The 25,394-nt window shown below is 55.5% G+C and overlaps 1 protein-coding gene and 1 long non-coding RNA gene across 2 annotated transcripts in view; one reads left to right on the forward strand and one right to left on the reverse strand.

The window, feature by feature from the left end:
• Window positions 1–4,298: 4,298 nt before the first annotated feature.
• Window positions 4,299–5,068, reverse strand: LOC144614786 (uncharacterized). Its single transcript, XR_013552951.2, has 2 exons — window positions 4,738–5,068; window positions 4,299–4,534 (listed from the first exon to the last, which is right to left on the reverse strand). It is a non-coding gene; the product is annotated as an uncharacterized LOC144614786 (long non-coding RNA).
• Window positions 5,069–5,206: 138 nt separating this feature from the next.
• The window catches only part of ABCA3 (ATP binding cassette subfamily A member 3), a 45,071-nt gene continuing 24,883 nt past the window's right edge, over window positions 5,207–25,394 (forward strand). The window contains exons 1-11 of the mRNA XM_078440233.2: window positions 5,207–5,355; window positions 11,980–12,187; window positions 13,362–13,613; window positions 14,282–14,364; window positions 14,462–14,726; window positions 15,542–15,669; window positions 16,350–16,515; window positions 20,372–20,631; window positions 21,734–21,850; window positions 22,102–22,222; window positions 24,920–25,093. Of these exons, the coding sequence (XP_078296359.2) occupies window positions 14,311–14,364; window positions 14,462–14,726; window positions 15,542–15,669; window positions 16,350–16,515; window positions 20,372–20,631; window positions 21,734–21,850; window positions 22,102–22,222; window positions 24,920–25,093 (1,285 nt within the window). The 5' untranslated portion in view covers window positions 5,207–5,355; window positions 11,980–12,187; window positions 13,362–13,613; window positions 14,282–14,310. The remainder of the gene's footprint in view (window positions 5,356–11,979; window positions 12,188–13,361; window positions 13,614–14,281; window positions 14,365–14,461; window positions 14,727–15,541; window positions 15,670–16,349; window positions 16,516–20,371; window positions 20,632–21,733; window positions 21,851–22,101; window positions 22,223–24,919; window positions 25,094–25,394) is intronic.

Here is a 25,394-nt window from a genome sequence, read left to right on the forward strand (position 1 = left end):
ATTTTTTCCACATTTTTACTCGATGTGTAAGTACAAAGGAAATCCTCATATTTCAAAATCCATTTAACTGCGTTTGAGGAGTTTCTACCTCACCTTCAATTGGTGGCGATTAATCTATAATGTAATGACATGCTAAAAGACAAATATCAAGAGAGGAATCTAACCGAATTCTATAAATGCCATTCAAGCCATGAATACACTCCATTGAAATCATATTCATGGTGAAACACACGAAATCTTATTACAAGTCAGTTTTAACAGACGAAGGTTTACAATAAATTTTGATGGTAGGGGATGCTGCCTTTGAACCCCAGCAAAGCAATATGTTATCCCATAAAAAAAAAAAGAACTTCATTTTTCTCATTAGTAGATACATATTGCAAAAAATATACATTTTCAATTATACAAATGTCACTAATAAAATTTTTGTGGAAACTTGTGTCTTCTATAGCAAGTATCTGTATGATGTCCTGAATGTTGCCTCTTGGCATGCAGAACCTAAAAAATGTGCTACCAGGCGCTTTACAGAAAAAACACACAAAATCCTGGACTGAAAGATTAAAGATACACAGATCAATGGAACAGAAGAGTCCAAAAATAGATCTTCACACATGTGGTCAATTTTCCACAAAAGGGCAGATCAGTGGAAAAGGAAGTGTCTTTTTCACGGATGGTGGTGGAACAGCTGGAATCCACGTATGGGGGGCAGGAGTAAACCTCCACTTTGGTCGGTACTTCAATCCATTATACAAAATGAATTCAAAATAGAGCATTGGGGGGTACCTGGGGGGCTCAGTCGGTTAAGCATCTGACTCTTGATTTCAGCTCCAGCCTTGATCTCAGGGTCGTGAGTTCAAAGCCCTGCATTAGTCTCCAGGCTGGGCTTGGAGCCTACTTAAAAAAAAAAAATAGGGCATTGACCTAATTGCAAAGCCTAAAACCCTAAAACTTCTAACACACACACACACACACACACACACACACACACACACACACACACACACACAAATGTCTCCCATGACCTCAGATTAAACAAAGATTCCTGAGATACGACACCAAAAGCATAAAAGAAAATTTGAAAAATCAGACTTCATCAAAATTGAAACCTTTTTCTCTGCAAAAGATTAACAGAGTGAAGAAACAAGGCACAGATTGGGAGAAAATATTTGTAAATTGCTGATCTGACAAAGGAGCTGCATGCAGAGTATATAAAACTCTCAAAATTCAACAGTAAGAAAATTAACCCAATTTTTAAAGATGTTCAAAAAGGATATATATATATACATATATACATATATATGTACATATATATATATACATACATACATATATATGTGTATATATATATATATATATATATATATGGCAAATCAGCCCATGAAAAGATGCTCAGCATTATCAGTCATTAGGAAAAGCAAATTCGAACCACAATAAAATACTACTACATAGCTACTAGAATGGCTGAAAAAAAAATTTTAAGAGGTGGCAAAGTTACAGAGCGACTGGACTTCTTATATACCGCCAGGGGTGATGCAAAATGGCACAGTCACATGGGAAAATATTTTGGCAGTTTCTTGTGGTTTCTTTTAAAGCTAAACACACGCTTCCATACAATTCAACAATCCTATTTCTAAGGTTTTACCTAAGTAAAATTAATGTTTATTTTCAAACACACAAAAAACGTTTTTTTTTACCCAAGAACCTATATACAAATTATTAATAGAAGGCTTTACTCAAAAGCTCCCCCAAACTAGGAACTGGACCCTCGCTAAGTGCCAAACACTTTTCGAAGTATTCTGTGTGTTTTCGTGCTGTGAATGCTCACGACAATCCTAGGAAGTGAGTACTGTGTGATCCCCACTTTACATAAGGGAACCAAGGTACAGGGAGGTTACGTCAGGCATTAAGAGCTGGGATTTAAGGCTGCGTGGCCACAGTACGTAACCATATTTTAACCACTACAATATTAATTCCTCTGCATCACGGAATGAAGGAGTATGTGTATAACCCTTGGTCTAGCGTGAATCCTATGGAAACATTCAGAGAAATCCTATTCTAAAAATTCTGCATTGAATACCACCAACTTAGGAACTGCTGTACAAGAAAGTACATATATAAGCATATATAGTTACAGTTAGGCAAGGAGATAGTGTTTGTACCTCTGCAAAAGAAATAGCTGCTGACGTATTGGTTTCATTTTTAAGATGCATTAGTGTGTGTAAGTATATATACGTGCCAGCCGACTTTTGCCATGACAAGGTTTAGTGCCTTTTGTAAAGCCATAGCTTTGCTTATGAGTGTCACCATGGGCTTTAACTTTTGCCATCAATCTTGACAAATGTCTGAGCCACAGGACTCCCAAGGAGAATTCCATGCAATTTCTTGGCATGCTTTCACGCTATTTGAATGTAATTTACATACCAGAGACTGTTAAAGGGTCCCGGAACCTGACTGCCTGGCTCCTGGTCTCACCTCTACTGTGTAACTCTGAACAAATTCCGACCCTTATCTGGACCTCCACTTGGAATAGGACACCGGATGGAGCACCTAGGCTTAGTGGGCCTCGAGCAGAGATGTGATTGTTGACAAATACCAGAAGGGTCCAGCCCTCTGCGCACAGTTGTTCGTGACCAAGTGCCCAGAGCCTGGAATCTTCCCACAGAACATCTTCCTTTGCCATTGACCTTCATACCCTCTCAGTTCGTGATTACAATGGCTGATAATAGTTACCATGCGAGCACCCTAACGGGATTAAGAACAAAGGTCTAAGTTAGTACTCCGCTTGTGTCAGTCTTGGTCTGCATGCTCCCTCTTCCTGTACCCCCACCTTCCCTTCTGTCTGAGGGAAGTCTGAGTCAGCCAGCTCTGATCCTGGATTTGGTTATGCAGAACGCTCTCAGGTTTAGAAAGGGATGGAAAAAAGATTGCAAGGTGTAACCAATATAACTTAGAAATGGCAAGGATTGGTTCTTGAAAGAAAGATTGAATGAGGAAGAGGCTAGTCAGCCAGGCTTATGGAGTCTCCCGGCAGACACTTGGGTTGGGAGGGAGGGGGTGATGGGGAGAGAGGGTCTTTAAGATGCTTGCGACCCATTAATAATCCCCCCCCACACACACACACACCACTCTTATAATTGCATTCAGTTCTTTTGTTTTTGTTTGGGGGTGGTTTTTTGGTTTGGTTGGTTGATGTGGTTTTTCTTGTTTTTGTCATGGGGGTTTTGTATGCTCATTATAGAGACCAGCCTTTGGGAGTCTCTAGCTATACCCACGTAGCACTATCATTTCTTTTGCATGTGTGCGGCAGGCATTGTGATAAGCATTTATGCGTTTTCTCATTTGACCCTAAAACAAAATACTTTTGAGTTCGGTATGACTAGTATCATCACTTTGATTTTAGGGATAGGAGATGGAGGTTCTGAAAAGTCAAATGACGTGCCCGCACCAGTTAAAGGGCCAGGGCCAGATGTGAAGCCAGGTCTTCTCACTCTTTCATTCAGCAACTATTTACCAAGTGCCGCCTCTGTGCCAGGCATTCTGGGACCCTGAGATGTAGCCATGAAGTAGACAAAGTCCCTTGTCTCTTGGAGCCCACGTTGTAGTGAGGGAGACAGAGGGAAGGAAAGCCAACAAATGAGTAAGTAAACAGCACCACTTCAGATGGTAAAAGACAAGGGGCCCCTCAATCACTAATCCTCGGGAGTCTTTGGGTGGCTGGGGCAGAAGCCTCCAGACTGGGGTCATTACTTTACGGTTCTATCGGCCGCGTCCCGGTCGCGGAGATGCGCTGGGAGCGGCCGGAGCCGGGCTGGCAGCAGGCGGCGCCCCAGGTGCGTCCCCGGGACCGCTGCGGGGAAGCCCCGCCGCCGGGCAGCTGAGCTGCAAGTGTGCCTCTGGTGCCGAGGTCCGGAGTCGTAGGCCCCTGGCAGCCGCTCAGTCCGGGCACTGGGGACCCGAGCGGGCCGGCCCGCGGCGACTGTTGGCCCCGCGCCTCCCTGCCCCGCGCACGAGACTCAGGCCCCAGCCCCTCGCCCAGTCCCGCCCCGCCCCTGCCACGCGACCTCACCGCCCCCCAGGGGATCCCTGGGCAGCCTCAGGACCTGTCTGCACCAGGTGACTCTGCCCCTGCCTTGGGACACTCCCATCCATGGTCGACCCCAACTCAACCTCAGGACCCTCTCAGCTCCAGATGCCCCCAGGCTGACCCGTATCCCTCCGGAGGGACCCTCCCGTCGGAGGTGACCCGGACCCTGTCAAAGGCTCAAAACAGCCAAAGTAAAACCAATGAATCACCGAAGTCGTAATCAGCCAAACTTTACTGTGCACGCACCAAAATGAATTTGCAGACCAGGAAGGAAGCTCGGGGGATATATTGTAATAGAGCAGCTCCCACAGCGGGACAGCGGAGACTGTTCCTCACAGCGCTTCGTTACAACATTGCACTTTTCGGGGGCAGTCTGTCAACCTCGGCACATAGTTCACGTTTTGCTCATTTCCACAGGCACAGCAAGAAATGATCCAAGTCAAGTTCGCCCTGCCAAAAGAGGCCACAATAAGCTCTGCTCCCAGGACTAAACTGGCTCTGTCTGCTCAGGGACCCTGCAAGGCTGGTCTCGGTTTGTTTCTGATTTTAACCACCCTAACCCACGACCTTCCTGCTGAGGTGACCCCGACCCTGAATCACCACCCGCAGGCCTCCCCGCCCTTCTCCTCTCCGCCCCACGACCCTGGACACACCGCAGGATGCTGGGCCTTCCAACCCTCCCTGCGGCCGTTTTCTAGAAGGTTCCTCCCCCTCTGTCCAGAGCTCCCAGGGCCTCCCCGCCCGGCCGGCAGTCCGAGCCAGGCCCGAGGCGGCCACTCTCCCTCCCTCAGCGACACCGGGGCCCGCGCTCAAAGAAGAACAGTGCTGGGGGCAATGGCTGAACGGCCGGGGAAGGTCGAGGTTCGGGAAGCGACTGCGGCAGCCGCTGGAAGCGCAGGTGCACGCCACGACGCCCCGCCCCGCTCTGCCCTAACCCCGCCGGGAGCCCGGCGCCCCCTGCCGGTGGCGCGCGGGTGCGCGGGGTCTGCGCAGGCGCGGGCGGGGCGGGGCGTCCGGGCGGGCCGGGCACCCGCAGGGTTGGCGTACTGCGCACGCGCGAGCCGGCCGGCGCGCCCCCTGCAGGAGCTCGAGCCGCCCGGTCAGCCCCGCCGCGGGTTGCAGGTGCCCCCTCCCAGCCGGGCGGCCCAGCCGCTGTCACCACCGGCGGTCGTCGCCGCCGCCGCCGCGAGGCCGAGCGCAGCCGGGCCCGAGGCCGGGGACCCCGCGAGAGGGCAGCGCGCCGGCCGCCGCCGCCCTGGCGCCGAGGGTCGGTGAGTGCCGCCGGGACCCGCCACGCGCGCTCGCTTGCTCCGGAGGCTCGCGGCAGCCCCCCGCCCGGCCGCCTTCCTGCCGTGGCCGCCCCCCTCCCCCCGCCCATCACTCTGCGGCCGTCCCCCTCCCGGCACCCCGCCCCGGCGCGGCAGGTGCACCTCCCGTGGAGGCAGCGCGTGGCCACCGGGACTCTGGCTTCCCCTCGGGCCGAGCCTCTGGGCGTGTCCCCCTCCTCGAGAGCGTCTCCCTCCCGCCGGCCCCCGAGCTGGACGCGCCGCCGCACCCTTTGTGCCGAGCCCGGGAGGGGGCACAGGCGGCACCCGCTGGCCTTGGTCCTGAGGCACCCGGAGCATCCGCCCGCCAGAGCCTTGCAGCCCTCAGGCCGGGAGCCCCGGCAGGGCCGCCGGGATGCTGCTGGCTCATCCCTCGTTCAGAGAGATTCCCAGTGTGGGTGGGAGTCCTTCCCCACCCTGGAGTCCGCCTCATTCCCGGGAGCCAGAATGGGGGGCCAGGGGTCCACTGTTCACGGTGGGAGTTGTGTGGTGGACAGAAAGGCAGGGACGCCTGGCCTGGGTGGAGAGGCCTGCAACCGCTCTCGGTAACCTCTGGAGTCGGTATGAATTTGCGTTTACACCTGTGTTGGCGTTCAGACAGTACGCTGTCGCTTCATGAGGGCCGGTTTTGTGTCCTGCACCAGGGTTTAGGACAGGTGTGTATTTGGTTCATGAATGAGTGCCCTGGTCACTTCCTTGGACGTCGCCTAATTAAAGCCCATCACCTTACGGGGTTTATTTCTGTGTGCTGGCTCCTTTGCCTCCTGAACTTCGAGCCCACTTACTGCCACGACTGGATCTTGTCGGGCTCACGTTCCCAGCACATAGCCAGAGTCTGGCACATAACAGGCACTCAAGAAACGCTTGTTGAATGGGTGGCTGACACCCTGAGACAGAGCCAGGGCCTGGGCAAGGTGCAAATGAAAGTCAGCCTGGCTTTTTTTTCCTACTGAACACCTGTGTCATTTGATTGGGAACGTTTTGGGGCTGCCTTTTGTAAACCTGAAAGGATAAAGGTTGTTTTACAAAGTTCGTGTCAAGGGAAAATAAGAAAAAAAAAGGAGAACAGGTAAAAATGGATGGCCTGGGAATCCCCTCACCTGTTTTTCAACTCCTTGCAGATTTTTTTTTTCACGGCACACTTGGTCATCACATCTGGCAAACAGGATGACATCGTTCCCCCTCCGAGGCCATCTCCCATCATCCTGATGAGACAGCCATTTGAACAAGACAGAGCAGCTCAGGTTGTTCCTTCAAAGACACTAGCCTTACACGGTGCATGTGCCGGTCTCCTGGGAACCTGTTTTGACTTGGTCTCGAGTGGGAAGGCCCAGGGAAGACTCCCTCCGTGACTGTTTGTTCTCTAGCCCTGCTTCCCACGACGACAGTAGACCTATCCGCTCTCGAGTCAGTGAGGGGGAAAGCATTCTAGAAGTCTGGGGAGAAGGATGGGCAAGGCTCTAGCATGACGGAAAGACCGATTGGATGTGATCCCTGCTCTTGGGGTCCTTAGGATGTTGCTAGAGTATGATTTATTCACCAGTAGCTGTGACGTAAGACAGGTTGAGATAAGTAGCAAGCGAGGCATCAGCAAAGCTGCCGCAGGCGTCCAGAGGCTGAGGCGCGAGAGCTGAACCCTGACTGCGTGTCAGAATCGCCAGGAACGGGGGAGCCTGGGCACATCGGTCAGTTAAGCATCTGAGTCTTGATTTCAGCTCAGGTCATGATTGCGTGGTTCATGAGAGTGAACCCCAAGTTGGGCTCTGCAGTAACTGTGGGGAGCCTGCTTGGGATTCTCTCTCTCCCTCTCTCTTAGCCCCTCCCCCACTCGCTCATGGTTGCACACACCCTCTCTCTCTCTCTCAAAATAAATAAAAAGAAAAAGGAATCACCCAGGAATGAGTCCCGTGCCCAGACCAGAGCCTAGAATCTTCCGGAGTGGGCCTCTGATGTCAGTTTCTGTCTTGAAGCACCCCCAGAATATTCTGTCGTGCAGCCGGGATGTCCACGGCTGCTTCTCAGAGGGGCTTGGACCGGACTGGGAAACGATTTTCCAAGAAGACAAAACCCCAAAAGTCCCAGGCCCCTGTGGGAAAGTGTATGGTGTTGTCCCACTGTCCCTGTCCCGGGAGACTTGGGCTTTGCTCATCCCCCGAATGGCTCAGAGATTCAGAGTCAACAGGCAGACAGGTACCTTTGCAGGAGCCGAGTAATGAGCCTGAGCCGTGGTTACCTCTCCCTGGGGGCCCTCAAGTGCCTCATTACCTCATCTCCTCCACCTAGAGAGGCAGGACAGAACAGGGATGGGACCAAGGCTCCAGCAGGGCTGAGGGAAACAGGAGCTAGCACAGGCTTTGTGGGACTCTCTCCTGGGCCACACCTTCGACTTAAAAGTACACCCCACCAAGCCCTGCCAGGTGACGAGCTTCACTATAGACTCGGAGCTCTGCGACCCTAAGGGGACACCCTGGATGGGGTGGGCGGTGCTGGTGAGCGCGAGGCCAGCAAACCACTGGCGGTCCAATGCAAGTGACCACAGCCTTGAACCCAGCCTCCGGCGGCTCTCGGACAATGACCAAGGCTTGTGGATCTGTTCCCACCTCATCTATGCAGGGGCCACTCGGGTAAATACATCGTCCACCAGCTGTGTGCTGATATGCATCAAAGAATTTGAGCTTGCACCCCATGGGTTTTAATTATTTATTTGTTAAGTAGAGCCGTGTACTAGTGTCCTGAAAATCACAGACCTAAATACATACAGAAATACAGACCTTTCAAAGGGACAAGAGGCAAAGCAAACACGATTAAATTTGTTCCACATATTGACGCTACCAGACCAACCTTAAAAACGTGTGCCGTTTTTATGATTATTTTTTTAAGTAATCTCTCTGCCCAGCTTGGGGCTTGAACTCCCAACCCCCAGATCAAGAGTTGTATGCTCTGCCAACAAGGCCAGCCAGGCACCACCCTCGTATGTTGTTTCTAAAAGAAAGCCTTGTGAGCAAGTCTCCATCCCATTTATTTTAATTTTTTTAATGTTCATTTATTTTTGAGAGAGAGAGAGAGAGAGAGAGCAAGCAGGGGAGGGGCAGAGAGAGAGAGAGAGGGAGACACAGAACCTGAAGCAGGCTCCAAGCTCTGAGCTGTCAGCACAGAGCCCGATACTGGGCTCGAACCCACGGACCGCGAGATCATGACCTGAGCCGAAGTCGGATGTTTAACCAACCCCATCCCATTTATGAAGCCTTGGTGAAACCTGAGTCCCCTGGTCGGCAGGTCTGGCTCTGGGTTCTGTGTATTTCAGTTCCTGGTTCTGGTGGTGTCACAGGGAAATGCCACGTTCACAACGTCACTTGTGAAGCCACACAGACCGCGCTCCCAGCTGGGAGACTTGCTTTTCACTCCTGCTTATCAGCCTGCGAGGGTTCTTGGGGCCCTAGGCATTCAGGGGCTGTCGGGGCAGGGAAGCTTCTGGCGCCCGAGGTTCCTGGAGTGTGGGTATGAGCGTGTGTGTAGATGGCTCTCTTGCAGCGGACACCCACTCCAAACACCCTTCCGAGCTCTGGGGTTTAGTTTGAAAAGCCGCAGCTCTCACGCCTTGTCACCTTTTCTTTGAAGGGACAGGTTCGAGTGTGTTGGCTTAAAAGAAATCAGCTAGCTGACATACTCACGCAGTCATTCGCCATTGAGTAAAAGAAAAGGCCTCTTGGAAGAGAGTTTGCATTTCCTCCTTACGTGCTGAGTCCTGAGACAACCAATGATCCTCCCGGTCACTGACGGTGTTCACGGTCACTTCCCAAGTCCCGACAAAGTATCAGAAAGCTTCAGCTGTGATTTCGTTTGTTTGTTTTAATTGAGCACAACGCATCATATCCCGAGTCATGTGAAGCCCCAAGACGGGGGCGAGGCTCCAAGCACAGCGGTGGGCGGGGGCCCAGGGCCACGCCATGTCTCAGAGCCCCTCCTGCCCCCCGGGGTGCGTGGCCCCCAACACACAGGCCAGCAGGACTGCCACGGTCCTTTCGTGTACTGAGTGTCGGTAAAGCCCATTTGTCCCTCAGTTTTAAAGAAAAATACTTAACAAGTGCAATTTGTCACCGTCTATTCTAGTAGGTCGTCTTGCTCACCCAACTCACAGCTCAGTAGTGGGGTTCACTGGCAGGCACCAGACTCTATGAACGTGCCTGCTGTTTTCAGCCTGTGTTTTACGGTGTTTATTGGTATTAAGACACTGTGTCTGCAGAATCCATTGAAATAGACATTTTCATGTTCATTGGGCACCTCCCTGCAAAACAACCCAGAGATCGTGGATCAACAACTGAGGAGCAGCATTACTGCCCTCCCCCAACCCCGCTGCCTTCTCGGCACAGCGGCACAGCGTCTGAGGCCTCAGTCCACTTCCCTTTCTGGCTCATTCCCTGCTGCTCCCTCCCCAGGCGCTAAGAACTACGGCCGCTCCCCACCACATACTCTTCCACTTTTCCGTGATCTTATCCTGCCCCCCCCCCCCCCCCCAGCTACTGGGACACTCGAGACTGGCCTCCCTTGTCACCCACCCCAGGAGCCTTCCCAGAGCCTCCCTCCCCCACATCGTGCGCACGCACACAATAAACCCGATCTTCTCCAGAATCTCCCGACGCCTCCTTTGGCTCGAGCCACGGCACTTACGGTACACGTACGCGTTCGCAGGCTGTGAGCACCTTGGGTTAGGAATGTTGTGATTCCCATTTCCAAACCCTCGGCACCCCTTGCACAGCAAGAACTTGGCAGATGTCTGTTGGATGAATCAATGCTTTTTTGTCTTGTGTATCGTAGAAGATTCTACCCACAAGCATTAATTAAGTACCTATTTGGCGTGTACACACGTAGGCCTTTACTACCAATGACTGTTGTGGACTCCCCGTGTCGATGAGGAAATGCCTCCCTAGCTGAGACAGGTCCTCACCAACCTGACTCCTCAGGAAAAGCGCCGAGTCCCAGCCAGCGCCACCAGAAAGGCCCTGTCTCTGTTCCACACCCATGGAACGGATGTGCTTTTCTGCTCCCTGTGTGACACACGGAGGGAGGCCCAGCTTTATGGAGACCCCCCCCCCCCTACTTCTCACCATGCCGTCCTCCAGCCTGGGCAGACTTAGGCTCCCCTGGGAGGAGATGCAGTGAGCTCAGGATGTGACAGGAGCTCGTGACCCAAGGGCATGTGCCCTGCACCGGGGCTCTGGCCATTTCCCCTTGCTGGTCTCGAGGCCGCCTCGGCAGTGACCTCTCTGAAAGCATTAATGCCACCCTGTTCCTTATCGGCTGAAATGAAACCTGGTTTTGCACGAGCACACAGACGGGGTGGGGGGGACATGTTCCAGCCCAGAATGGGAAAGCACAGGTGAGGCAGTGGAGGTGCGCGGGCGTCTCGGCACACCCTGAAGAACCCCGCCAGCGAGGCATCTGCACAGTCACAGTGCCCGTGAACTAGCACGACCCACAGGTCTCGAACGCACGCAAGTTACTGGAAAAACCATCTGTAGAGGAATCCTGTGCGCCACTCTGAGAGCCCTCAGGAGCTAGCAGGCCACAGTGTGCGCTGACTGTGGACCAATTCAGTGACTCACCTAAAAAGCAAACATCGAAATACTCAACGCTTTGTGTAAAGTTTAATATTTTAACAGTGAACAAACAAAGCTTTTAGTGGGGGCGGGGGGAAGCTTTCCCTTCCCCTCGTGGCTCTGCCCCTGAGGAGCGAAGGGAGCCCCACAGGGGAAGTTCTCAGCGGCTCTTATGGGGCGGAGGTGGCGGCTTTGCAAGTGGCCCCCGCCTGAGTGTTTGCCGTGGGGTGGAAGGCGCGGGGCTGGCTCCAGGTCGCCGTCACCGCCACTTCTGGGGACGCTGTGCCTCCGCGTTGAGTGTTTGAAGCAACTTTTAACTTCCTTTCCTCATGTACCTTTGCTTTCATAACCAGAAAGTTTCCCAGATTTTGTAATTCTGGGAATCTCCTTTAAATTTCTTTTCGCTGGAGCAGACCGGAAGCAAGTACGGCATCGGTTGGGACTTTGGATGGCGCTGGGCGTGCGTGAGGCCACGGGCCCGGTGCCGGACAGACACAGAAATAAACACCTATCAAAGTGGCGGGGCTCCAGGAGTATTTTCTGTGTGATTTCTAATGTTACATTGTGGGAGCGACACATGTGATTTTATAAAGATGTCGACTACTTTCAGGATCCACGGGGATGTGGTAGTTAGGAACACAGGCAGGGAGGGTCACGTCCTGGCTCTGCAGCTTTCTTACTGTGCGATCCCGGGTCAGGTGCTTCCTCCTCTCTTTGTAAGAGTGGAGACGGCCGAAGCCAGGGCTAGAGGAGCTCTAGAAGCATAAAAATGATGTGAATGCTTCTCTCTCCATGCATCGGGGGGGGGGGGGGGGAACGAAGACCCACCCCTGCGGCCTCTGTCCCCCTGAATCCTTCTTTCTCTGTTATCAGATCTGCTCTGTCTTAAGTAACACACTTGCAATCCGTTTTGCTGTTCGTTTTCTAACTTGGTGAGAGGTGTTCCATGATCGCTTTCCACGTTTTGCTCTAGAGCCCTCCCTTCGCCCAGAGGTGCCCAAGAGTCATGCCAGCGAGCCCCGGGCCCCTCCTGATGTCCCGTGAGGCGTCAGCCACCCTGCCGCACTCGAGAGGCCCGCAGGCCCCACCCCAGAGCCCTCGAAACAGAGCTGCGTCCTCCCAGCCAGTCGTGCCGTAGGCCTGGAGGGAGACCGCGGCCGGGAGCCTCTGCCAGGACCCAGGTCAGTTCGCGGGTGCTGCTGTCGCCTCGTAGGGACTGCGGGAGCACGCTCGGTCTAACCTTGTGCCCTCCCCAGCCCTCAGCCGGGAGAGGCAGGATTAAGCACGGGGATGTGTCCTTTCTTGGCCAGACTTTCCCAGCAAAGGAAGTCCTCTACTTCTCTGACCAGAAGACTTCCTTGAACCGTGACCTTTTTGTATTTCCATCTTGGTAGAGGAAGAAAGTTCAACCCGGCCGGGTGCCCGTCCACCTGTCCTGGGGATGACGGGCCCCGCTTGAGGAAGTGCTTTCCCGTCTTAGCCTAACCCGCTTCTGGAAACCTTTTATAAACCACAGACCCTCATGGGTCTCACGAAACCACTGCTCTTTTATTAACTGTCCACAACTGATTTTATGACAGTTTTTCCACCTTGTTAATTTTGAAAGAATTTGGATAATTTATTAAGTCACTACTTCATAGCACTCCATACTATTTCAGCTTTCATGCCTTCACGTTTTAACCATGCAGTTAATTAAAAGCGTATCTTAGGTTAATTTGTAAGTAACTTCTCTGAGTTGCACTCTCTACCGGTATTTGTTGACTACTCTCGAACGCATCAATTTTGAGCACTGTTAGACAGATCTGCGCCGCCACTTAACTAAAGAAAGCAAGAGTTTCATTTTAAAAAGAGCTTTCCTGGAAATGACTCTGACCGACTGAGGCCAAATGTAAAGTTGGCCTTTTTCTTTTTTTTTTTTTTTTTTTAACATTTATTTATTTTTGAGACAGAGAGAGACAGAGCATGAATGGGGGAGGGTCAGCGAGAGGGAGACACAGAATCCGAAACAGGCTCCAGGCTCTGAGCTGTCAGCCCAGAGCCCGACCCGGGGCTTGAACTCACGGACCACGAGATCATGACCCGAGCCGAAGTCGGCCGCTCAACCGACTGAGCCACCCAGGCGCCCCAAAGTTGGCCTTTTTAAGAAAACCCACGAGTTCTCACTCCGCCTGCAGGGTCTCCCGGCGGCTTCTCCGGGTGGTGGTGTTAGCGTGCGGTGCGCTCACGGAGGAACGATTCCCTAGCCATTTGTCCGAGCGTTCGCGCCTCTTAACTGCCCCTGGTTGTGTGGGGTTGTTTCCGCCCATGTGCGGAGCCACTTCGTTGAACTCAGAACTTTCCGCGTGTGTCACACAGGCGTCTCCTCACCTGAAGGACTGTGAGCCGCGAAGGGCCCCTCAAAGGTCCCCCCGCGACCTGGCCGTGCGGACGGGAACCAGGAGTGCTCTGGGGTGTCCCCACCTCCACCGCCCACGTGCCCACCCTGGGTCTGAGCAGCCTGGTCCGCCCCCAGCCTTCATGCCAGCAGCTTCCGGAAGGCGGTACTGCCGTGTCCTGGACGTTGTGGGGTCTTCCTGAGCTAACTGACACCACCTCCCTCTGTAGCAGGTGAGCGTCTCACCTGGGCCCCGTGTCTCTGCTCACACTAGACCCCAGACACCTAGGGAAATGCACTTCCCCAGATGGAGGGAGGCCTTTACAACGCCCCCCCCCCGCCCCCGCTCTCGGTTCTGCCCAGCTCTGCGCACCGCTGTTAGATACGATATCCCACTGTGCCACGGGGAGGGTTTTCTTTGGAGATCTTTCTGTCACGGGGAGGCCACATAGCAGCGTTCACGGTTAAAGCAGGAAAAACTGGTCCCGAGCGTTCAAGGCGGGAGAGCTGGCGCCGTGCCATTGTTCTGCCCACCTGTCCGCCTACCGTGTCCGCTCCCGGTCAGCAGGGCGAGGCCCCCTCCCCGGCCTGTCTTCCCCACCGCGCCGCTCTCTGCTCTCGCTGGTTCTGTGAGCGTGGCCAGGGAAGCCGGGGGAGGGGGGATGAGCGGAGAGGCAGCAAGCACAGAGGACACAGAGGACACCTGGGTGGTGGTCACTCCGCGCCAGCAGCGCGTGGCACATAGAGCCGGTCTCTGAGGGTGCGTCTCAGGAGGAGACGGTCACCGCCCTGCAGCGCGCCTTCTCTGGGAGCGGCCGGAGCAGCGCTGGCGACCGCGCAGCGGCCGGGAAGGGGGGACGCGGCAGGAGGGCCCCGTCTGAGGGAGTCTCCCGGCCCCCAGGTGCACCCGGCCTTCCGGTGGGCGCGGACATGGCGGCGCTCAGGCAGCTGGCGCTCCTGCTCTGGAAGAACTACACGGTGCAGGTGGGTGTGCGGGGCGCTCCGGGCGCCGGGCCCCGGGAGGGGCGGCCCGGGGAGGCCGCCGTGACCCCCGCCGCCGCGCCCTCCCTTCCTCTTCCAGAAGCGCAGAGTGCTGGTCACCGTCCTGGAGCTCTTCCTGCCCCTGCTGTTCTCTGGGATCCTGATCTGGCTCCGCTTGAAGATCCAGTCGGAAAACGTGCCCAACGCCACCATCTACCCTGGCCAGTCCATCCGGGAGCTGCCCCTGTTCTTCAGCTTCCCCCCTCCCGGCGACGCCTGGGAGCTGGCCTACATCCCGTCCCACAGCGACGCCGTGAAGACCATCACAGAGACGGCGCAGAGGACGTTGGTCATCAACATGAGAGGTGAGGTGTCCCTTGGATCCCGTCGCATCTGGCCGTGGGGCTCGGGCCCGGGCGAGCGGCCCCGGCCGGCGGCCAGACCAGCATCGCCCCTCGTTGGCGGGTCACTCGTCGTAGAGTGGGGACCAGACTTGCGAGGGCAGAGCGGAGCCCCGTGTGTGCCCGCTGCAGCAGCACGGGCTCTGGAACCGCTCCCGATTACTCGTGGTGGGAACAGCCGTCCACGCCCCGGGAAGGCTCTTGCGTTACAGGGGCAAGGTGTGCCGTGAGTGTGCGGTGCTGGGGCCTTTTCTGGGTTGTGGTTCTGGGAGGACAGCGCTAGCAGAAGGCATCAGGAAGCCTGCCGAGGGACACTCCCAGTACGCGTGCCTGTCGCCTTCCCTCGCTCTGCTTCCAGTGTGAAAAGCGTGATCCCTTTCCCGCCTCTCGATTTAGGCAATGTAACCTCGGGGGGAGGTCCTTGGCCCTTACTGGGTGATGACCGGGAAGCCCTTCGTGTGGAGCAGGGTCTGGTGACGGAGAAACCGTGTGACGCATTACGTTAGCATCCACTCACATCTTCCCGATCCCACACGCAGCCTCCCCGCTCGGGGTCAGTCTCCGAGATGGGGTGGGGGGGGGGGGGGCCAGGGGAGGGGCACCAGTGCCCTCGGCCGCCGGTCTCTCTGCCCAAAACGAAAGCCTCCCTGACCCCTGAGGACAGGCGGACAAAGCCCACAGGAAACCTGTACCTGTGCAGTGTTTGATCTGAACGTGACCCGGAGCAGCCAGAGTGCTGAGTGGGACGGGCGCTCGGGCAGCTCATGGCTTTCCCACAGCTCGGGGCTTCCGCTCGGAGAAGGACTTTGAGGACTACGTCAGGTACGACAACCGCTCCTCCAACGTGCTGGCCGCCATAGTGTTCGAGCACACCTTCAACCACAGCAGGGAGCCCCTGCCGCTGGCGGTGAGGACCCCGCCCCACAAAGCCCCGCTCTCCCTCCCCCAAAACAAGCCTGGCCTGCAAAGGGGCTCTGCCAGCCTGGGAGGTGACACCTGGCCTTGCTGCGGGGCCAGCGTCACTGTCACGGGCCCCTCGGAGGGCGCCCGGTGCCGTGCTAGCCTGGCAGGCTGCATGGTGGAGGAAGCCTGAAGGAGGCAGTGCACTGCAGATTCTCATCCCCCCACGTCTCCAGGCCTCTGTGCACGGATGGGGCAGGTGGGAAAGGAGCAGACACCTGGGACCTGCCCACCCCGGCATTAGAATTTCAGCTATCTATTTAAACAAACAAAAGGAAGTCCTTTGCCCGTCTGATGGCATTAAGACCCGGTTAATTAAGACTGTCCAGTTCCCCGAGCATTATTTCTGCGGCCCTCCGCCGATTATCAGGGACACCTCAGGTGCAGAGTTCCTGTAGGTAGATAGCGAGACGGCGAGAACACTGTGGGGGCTCGGCTGCGGGAACCCTGTCGGCGCCCTGGGCAGGACCACTCGCTCTGACGCTCCGGGACCCTGTGTCATTGGTGAGGGGCAGGAGAGGTGGTGACTTCACGGCACCGAGCCCCCTGATGGGTCTCTGGTTTGACGCGGATGTGTGCCTCTTTGCCTGTCAATCAGAGCAAGTGGCTTTATCTTTGGTCCCACAGGTGAGATACCACTTACGGTTCAGTTACACACGAAGAAATTACATGTGGACCCGAACAGGCTCCTTTTTCCTGAAAGAGACCGAAGGATGGCACACCACTTCCCTTTTCCCACTGTTCCCAAACCCAGGACCAAGGGAACCCGCGTCCCCCGACGGCGGAGAACCTGGTGAGAAGCTCGGGCAGCGGCTGGATCCCTCACTGGGCCACTGCCTGGTGATCGCGGGGGTCCCACCTTGCCTTTCTTTGCAGAAATACTCCTAAAGGAGCGTTTGATCTTCTTCTGCGTAGAAGGAGGGAAACTTCTAGGAAAACTGGGTTCTGAAAGGTTAAAATACTCAGGATGGCGAAGGCCGTCTCTCTGGTTCCCAGGGGGCACATGCTCTCGAAGGAAACCTCTGTGTTTCGGTCAGTTTGCATCCGATCTGTGGGCTTGGTTTCACACCTCCCTTCTCTCCCTGGCTTCCACTGTGTCCAGGCTAATGGGCTTTGGAAGCCGTGTGGTCCTTGAGTAATTGTCCAGGGTTAAATTGCATCCGTGGGGCGCTTGCAGAAACTGGATCTTGGCCAGCTGTACCCTGTCTTTGCGTGTGTTGGTCTGTCCCGTGTGACCTTGGTGGGCAGTCGACCTGTTGGTCTCCTCGCAAGCACGGTTGTGTTCTAGAATGGAGTGGAGCCAGGGGTAAGCGAGGAGTAGCTGGGACCCATCCGTGGGTTCCAGGAGGCAGCCAGGGTGTTGCAGAGAACACAGGATCCCACGGCCTGTAGGAGGCAGAGCATGTTCGGGATTTTGGTGGAAAGACCCAGGAATGTCTCTAAACGATGCACCGGGGGTAGCCACACCCACTGCCTGGGCCAGGACTGTTCTATTTGTGGGGACACTTTCCTGAGGTTGGAAGCAACAGGAAAAAGACCAGCAAACTGCACCAGGTACAAACGTGAAATTTGACAAAAAAGGAAAAGACGTAACACCAATTACTCTGTTTTGTGTTTTTTTCTCTTCCGAGATTTTATTTGGCTTCAAGTTAGTTAACATGTAGTGTAGTGTTGATTTCAGGAGTAGAACCCAGTGATTCATCGCTTACATACGACACCCAGTGCCCATCCCAGCAAGTGCCGTCTTCAGTGCCCGTCACCCATTTAGCCCCTCCCCCCCCACTTCCCTCCAGCAACCCCAGTTCGTTTTCTGTATTTAAGAGTCTCATATGCTTTGGCTCCCTCTCTGTTTTTATCTTATTTTATTTTTCCTTCTCTTCCCCTATGTTCATCTGTTTAGTTTTTTATTTTCTTTAAAAAATTTTTTTAATGTTTTCATTTATTTTTGAAGGAGAAAGAGAGACAGAGCATGAGAGGGGGAGGAACAGAGAGAGAGGGAGACACAGAATTCGAAGCAGGCTCCAGGCTCTAAGCTGTCAGCCCAGAGCCCATCGCGGGGCTCGAACTCACGAACTGCAAGATCATGACCTGAGCTGAAGTCGGAGGCTTAACCGACTGAGCCACCCAGACGCCCCATCTAGTTTTTTAAATGCCACGTATGAGTGAAATTATATTTGTCTCTCTCTGACTTATTTTGTTTCGCATAATACCCTCTGGCTCCATCCACGTCATCGCAGATGGCAAGATTTCCTTCTTTTTCATAGCTGAGTAATATTCTAGCGTGTATATATGTGTATCACACACAACATCTCTTTTATCCGTTTGTCAGTCCATAGACATTTGGGCTCTTGCCATACTTTGGCTCTTGTCGATAGCGCTGCTATAAACATTGGGGTGCATGTGTCCCTTCGAAACAGCACACCTGGATCCCTTGGATAAATGCCTAGCAGTGCCATTGCTGGGTCATAGGGTAATTCTGGTTTTAATTTTTGAGGAACCTCCACACTGTTTTCCAGAGCGGCTGCACCAGTTTGCGTTCCCACCAGCAGTGCAAGGGGGTTCCCCTTTCTCCGCATCCTCGCCAACATCTGTTGTCCCCTGAGTTGTTAACGTGAGCCATTCTGACAGGTGTAAGGTGGTATCTCATTGTGGTTTTGATTTGTATTTCCCTGATGATGAGTGATGTTGAGTTTTTTTTTTTTTTTTTTTTTTTGAGAAATGTCTGTTCGTGTCCTTTACCCATTTCTTCACTGGATTATTGGTTTTGTTGGGTGTTGAGTTTGATATGTTATTTATAGATTTTGGATACCAGCCCTTTATCTGATATGTCATTTACAGATGTCTTCTCTTATTCCATCAGTTGCCTTTTAGTTTTGTTGTTTCCTTCATTATGCAGAAGCTTTTTAACTTGAGCAAGTCCCAAGCGTCCATTTTTGCTTTGCCTTAGAGACATGTATAATAAGAAGTTGCTCCCTCTGAGGCCACAGAGGTTGCTGCTTACGTTCTCCTCGAGGATTCTGATGGCTTCACTTAGGTCTTTCATCCATTTAGAGTTTAGTTTTGCGTCTGCTGTAAGAAAGTGGTCCGGGTTCATTCTTCTGCCTGTCGCTGTCCAGTTTTCCCAGCCCCACTTGCTGAAGAGACTGTCTTTTCCATTGGATATTCTTTCCTGCTTTGTCGAAGATGAGTTGGCCATACATTTGTGGGTCCATTTCTGGGTTCTCTATTCTGTTCCATCGATATGTGTGTCTGCTTTTGTGCTGGTACATACATACAACACCAATGTTGAAAGCAAGTAGGAGCCTGGGGAAAACATTTCAGCAAATGACAGGGGTCCGCATATTTTTATGTTAAGGACTCATTAGTCCACACCAGTTACAAGGACACAAAGACCCCTGAGGTGTGGAAGGGACGCGGGCCTGGCACCCAGCACGCCCTCAGCGTCCCCGGCCTGGGCTCCGCCCCGGCCCCGTGTCCACACCTCAGACCCGCCAAGCCCCTGATGGGAATTCAGCCTCTGGAATAGTCAGAAAGGAGGAAGGGTGCACACGTGCAAAGGTGTTCGCCACGGTCACAGACCTGCGCGCGGCGGGAGACAATGGGGGACAGGCTGGCGCCTCCATTCCTCGGAGCGCTGAGCAGCCCCAGAAGTTGTGGTGACAAAGACGAGGTGACAGGACAGGCCTCACGAGCAGCAGTGTGATGTGAGAAGACCAGTGTCCCGGGGCCCTGTCCCTCCCCCGCCTCAGTGGCTCCACGTGTCCAACGGAGACACGGCCGGCTGCTCTGCAGGTGGGTTGTGAAGAGCCGAACCCCCATCCAGCACCACGGCGGGTGTCGGTAACTGCTGCCGCAGCCCCCGAAGTCTCAAACCCAAGGGCGACGCGGCACCCGCCGTGCTGGGCTCTTTTCTCCGCTTTGCCTTAGGGGCTGGCTGCAGGCTGCTGGCATTTCCGTGTTCCAGGACGCTGGGTCGTGTTGTAAACGTCACTGTACTTTTGGAATGAGGGTGCCCCTCTCTGTCCTCGGGGACTCGGGCTGCCTCGTGCTCCCCTGTGGGTGTGCCCACCTCTTCTTTAGGTGCCGTTCTGCCGGGCCCGGCTCGGGACTGGAGCTCCCCGTCCCGAGCCTGCCGCTCTTCCCAGGCCCTTCATTGGAAGAATTTATGACCGCCCACGCGGAGGGGGCCGGAAAGGGCCAGCACGGAGAGCGCACGACGCCCGAAGGCCTTCGGGCTGTGACTCCGCCTGCCTTTGTGGTGCTAGCTTGGGGGGTGGGGGGATGGAATGGAAGCTGCCAGTCAGCGGGCCTCACGACAGCAGCTGGTTACGCCGGATTGTCTGGGTGGACCTGATGCAGCCACGGGGTCCTTCGAAGTGGGCGCGGGAGGCAGGCGGGAGGGTCAGAGAGATGCCGCCCGGCTGGCGCTGGGGGTGGGTCAGGGGCCACGGGCTGGAGCTGAGGGCGGCTCCTACAAGCTAGAAGACCGGGGACACCGTAGGAGCGTGAGGTGGTGTCGCTCCGGGGCCGCGTTCACCAGGGAGACCCCGGCACAGCTGAGGGCACGCGGCTCCGTGAGCCGCGCCCGCGATGCGGCCCTTCTGACGCGAGCCCACCCATGTGCGGGACGTGCTGTGCTCCGCACCCAGGGTACATCCGAGAAGGCTTCCTGGCCGTGCAGCACGCGGTGGACCGGGCCATCATGCAGTACCACGCAAACGCCTCCGCGCACCAGCTGTTTGAGAAGCTCACCGTCATCGCCAAGAGGTTCCCTTACCCGCCTTTCATCTCGGACCCGTTCCTCGTCGCCATGCAATATCAGCTCCCCCTGCTGCTTGTGCTGAGTCTCACCTACAGCTCCCTCACCGTCATCCGGGCCGTCGTGCAGGAGAAGGAGAGGAGGCTGAAGGTACCCTGCCCCACGCGGCCCCGCGCCATCCAGGCGGGGCGTGGGCCGAACGCCCCCCGTGGTGCCGGTGACCCCCGGGTTTCTGTGAAATCAAGCCCAGTACATCCAGATCTTTCACACCCGACAGAGCACCGCATTTTGCATATGGCGTGCTAAGGTCTGAAACGTTGGAAAGACCACGGTTTGGATGTGCTGGGTCAAGTAAGACACGGCTTTGAAACTGATTGCACTGCTTTCTCTTCACTTTTTGGCTGTGGCTACTATAAAATTCTAAGTTGTTGTTGGTTTTTTTTAAGTTTATTTTTGAGAGAGAGACAGACAGACAGACAGACAGAATCCCAGGCAGGCTCCATGCTGACAGTGCAGAGCCTGATGCAGGGCTCGAACTCACGAGCCTCGAGACCAAGACCTGACAGAAATCAAGAGTCAGACGCTTAACTGACCCAGCCCCCCAGGCACCCACTAAAACTCTAAATTATATACACACACATTCCGTTTCTGCTGCGCAGAGCCACTCTAGAGAGAAACAGCCTCCACGGAGGGCCCGTTCACTCTGCACAGATCGGGGACAGCTGTGGGTGTGGACCGCCAGGCTCACTGGGATGGGGCTTAAGGAAAGCGTCGCCGCAAAGAACGTCCCTGCCTTAGTCGGGTACAGTTGTGTGCTAGCGTCACCTGTAAACTCATCCCAGTGACGCGCCCAAAGTGACCCAGACGCCGTGTGAAGTCCTTCCTCTGGCGGTGTCTGCAGGGCCGGTGAATTGATATTTAGCGTATTCTCAGTGACTCCACATCTGCGATCGCTGGGGCCTGTAAGCCGCGCGGGCAGGCGGCCGGGAGAGGGTTCGGGGGTGCCGTCTGCTGGGGCACCGGAAATAGCAGCAGCGAAGTGAGGCGATGACGCGGTTGGCGGCAGACGTGAAATGGCTCACGAACCAACGCTGGTGCCCACACGCGTGGGGAGAGGGAGGAGGAGGGCAGGGGATGCCGGCACAACGGGACCCGCGAGAGTCCCCCGGTGGCCCGGCGTGGCACGCGCATGCGCCCGGAGGCACGGGCCGCAGGCCAGGGTGCGGGGGTGTCAGTGCGGCCCTCTCCCCAGGAGTACATGCGCATGATGGGGCTCAGCAGCTGGCTGCACTGGAGCGCCTGGTTCCTCCTCTTCTTCCTCTTCCTTTTCGTGGCCGTGTCCTTCGTGACCCTGCTCTTCTGCATCAAGGTGAGTGTGGCCTCGCCAGGAGCCTGGCGGTCGGGCGGACGGGAGAGGCCGCCGCGGCACCCCAGGCGACCCCGGCCTCGGCTTGGCCTCCGGGGTGGGGGGGTTGGGGGGGGGGGAAGGACGGCGCGCGCGGCCCTTCTCCCACCCTGTCCACTCTCGTTGGAGGCCGGGAACGTTTAAGGTCTTCCTGGTTTTGTCCCCACCTTCCCCACCGCGGCCTGCCCGGGTGACCGTGGACGCCCGCCAAGCAGGTGAGGAAGGGCGTGGCGGTGCTCGCTCACAGCGACCCCTCACTGGTGCTGGTTTTCCTGCTGTGCTTTGCTGCCGCCTCCGTCTCCTTCAGCTTCATGGTCAGCGCCTTCTTCAGCAGAGGTGAGCCGTCCTGCCCTGGGCCCGCAGGGGCCCCAGCGAAACCCTGCCGTGTCCCCCCCACCCTCCATCCGGAGTCAGAGCAGCCACGGTTGGCGGGGGGGGGGGCTGCGCTCTGTGCCTTCATTCAGACCCTGTCCTCGGGACGTCGGGCACGCGCCTGATTCCAGCCCTTTCTTCTCTGGCCGCCAGCATGTCCTAACCTTGCTCTCCCACCCGAGTCGTGTCCAATAGCCGTGGAAAGCTGTCCGCGCCGGGCGTGTTCCCGCGGCCGCGCACGTCGCCCGGCAGTCCCGGGTGGTGTCTCTTCCTTTACCTGCGCTTTGGTCTGAGGACTGGTGTCTTTTTTTCAGCTCCACAAAATCCCGCTCACACGTTGACCCGGTTTTGGGTTCCGTGATCACCGTCCCTGCCTCTCGCGTTGTCCTCGTCTCTTTTTTCCTTTCCTGTCGGGGCAACATGCACATAACGGGCAGTTTACCACCATAACCATTTTTGCGTGCACAGTCGAGTGGGCTCCACGCTGTGTCGTAACCGTCCCCACCACCCACCCCGGAGTTTTTCCGTCTCCCCAGACTGAAGCTCTGTCCCCCGTACACCGACTCTCCGTCCCTCCCCGGCCCTGGCGCCCACCATCCACCTTCCGTCTCTGCGGTGGCGGGAACTCGCGTGAGCGGGATCACACCTACTTCTCGTTTTGTGCCTGATTCTCTCACTGCACGAACCGCCCTGGGGTTCATCCACGCCACAGCGGGTTCGGGATTCCCTTCCCCTGTAAGGCTGAGTGACGTTCTGTCGTGTGGATGGGCCACTTGGCTCATCCACCCGTCACCTCACACTCGGGTGCTTCCACGGTCCAGCGCTTGTCAATCGTGCAGCCGTGACCATGCGTGTGCAGGCACCTCTCCGAGACCCGCCTCCAGCCCTTGGGGCCGTGGACCCAGAAGCGGGAGTTGCGGGTCCTCCGCTGACTCTCTGTTTAGTTGTTTGGAGAACTGCCAGACTTTTCCACAGCGACCGCGCCGCTCTCCCTTCCCGCCCGCGGCACACGCTTTCCCCGCACCTCGCCAGCACTCGTCATTTTCTGATTCGGGGGGTGGTTTTTTTAAAAGTTTATTTATTTATTTTGAGAGAGGTCAGGGGAGGGGCAGAGACAGAATCTCCACACTGAGCATGGAGCCCCATGTGGGGCTCGATCCCAAGACCCCGGAATCATGACCTGAACCCAAATCAAAAGTCAGATGCTCAACCGACTGAGCCGCTCGGGTGCCCTGGGGGTGTTTTGGTAGAAGCCATGCTGGTGGGTGTGGGGAGGGTGTCTGGAGGGAAAGCTTGTGTGCACCTGTTTGAGCTGTCGGCTAAACTAGCCACTGTTTTCAAGGGACACCGTGTTTGCTGGGAAGAATGACCATCAGACTATGATTACTCCCCTTGGATATTTGGCACTTTCTCAAATGGCAGCTGGCTTTTAAGGAAAATAACTGACAGTGTCTGACGTCCATTGAATTTTTAAAATTCTTTTTAATATTTATTTTTGAGAGAGAGACAGACCACAACACAAGCGGGGGAGGGGCAGAGAGAGAGGGACACACAGACTCTGAAGCGGGCTCCAGGTTCCAAGCTGTCAGCACAGACAAGGGGCTCGAACCCAGGAACGGGGAGATCATGACCTGATCCCAAGTCGGAAGCTTAACCGACTGAACTACCCAGGCGCCCCTGATGTCAATTGTAAAATTCAAGCTTTCAAGCCAAAATAGGATTTTACATACTTGAATCTAACACCGTGCGCGTGACGACGCGCTTGATCTCTTAGGAGGTTGGTGTCCATGTTACCGGTAAGATTTTTTTCTGTATGTCACATAATAAAATGTATCTATTTACATTTAAAAGATCCACGTAGCTCAACAAGCAATATTTTCCTCACGACCCACGTATCACATTACAAAATCACGCACGAGTCACAGCCCCTTCAGAGTGCAGGACAGACAGGTAGATTTTCACATAACAGAGCACGAAAAGTTCTTTGGTCAGTTTGAGTCCACGTGGCACGTGGCCTTTGAGAAACGACCGCCTGAGTAGCGCTGTCTCGGAGAAGAATGTCCAGAAATATCGAGAAGGCTGTTAAAATTCCTCCTCTTTTTCCAACTACTTATCTGGGTGAAGGCGGTTTCCTTCACGGGCCTCGACCCAAATGGTGTGATACGGCAGGGTGAACGGGGAGCAGATGCGAGAATCCAGCTCTAACCTCTTAAATCAGACATTACAGAGGTTCGCAAAAGCATAACCTTTCTCACTAAATTGTGGGAAATCTAGTCGATAGTTGTAAAAATACTGTTAGCTTAGAGTGGGTTCAATATTCTTAAAAGTCTCTAGGCTCGGTCAGCGGGGCCTCTGGCTCTTGATTTGGCTACTCCTGGAGGGGAGGGGAGGGGAGAGGAGAGGCTTGTCTGTTTGGCGTGTGCCAGGCTCCCTGGTGAGTGGGATGCCTGGTGGGAAGCGGGGTCGCGCCGGGGGGCTGGGGGGTCCGGTGTGCACGGTCAAGGTGCCGTCTGCAGCAGAGGGCTGGGGAAGTCGGCCTGGGGGTCACGTTCCCCACGGCACCCGTGCCCGGACGAGAGGAGAGGCCGTGGGTGGTGCCTGGGGTCCTCAGTCCTGCGCTGCAGCCCGTGTTCGGCACACCTGTCTTCTCTCCATCCATAGCCAACATGGCAGCAGCCATAGGGGGCTTCCTGTACTTCTTCACGTACACCCCCTACTTCTTCGTTGCCCCCCGATACAACTGGATGACCCTCAGCCAGAAGCTCCTGTCCTGCCTCCTGTCCAATGTCGCCATGGCGATGGGGGCCCAGCTCATGGGGAAATTTGAAGCGAAGGGTGAGTATTTTCCTTCTGGCGAGCTGCCCTCGCCGACTGAGTTACTAAGAGAGCCTGACCGGGGGTGGCTCCGGCTCCGAGCAGGGCACCCCAGCGAGCCGGGGGTGGGACAGAAGGTGCTCAGTCACGGGGAGCCTCACGTCCCAGCAGGCGGGAGGCGGGGCAGGAGCCCTGAAGCCCAGAAGACAGAGCGTTAACGTGTCCTGCGCTGCGTGGCCACCACTCGTGGAGGGCAGTGCGGCCTCAAGGTCCTGCCGGTGGCGGGGGGGGGGGGGGGGAGGGCGGGACCCCGTGGGGGTCT

Source organism: Panthera onca, chromosome E3 (genome assembly GCF_046562875.1).
Source record: "Panthera onca isolate mPanOnc1 chromosome E3, mPanOnc1 haplotype 2, whole genome shotgun sequence".
Taxonomy (NCBI): domain Eukaryota; kingdom Metazoa; phylum Chordata; class Mammalia; order Carnivora; family Felidae; genus Panthera; species Panthera onca.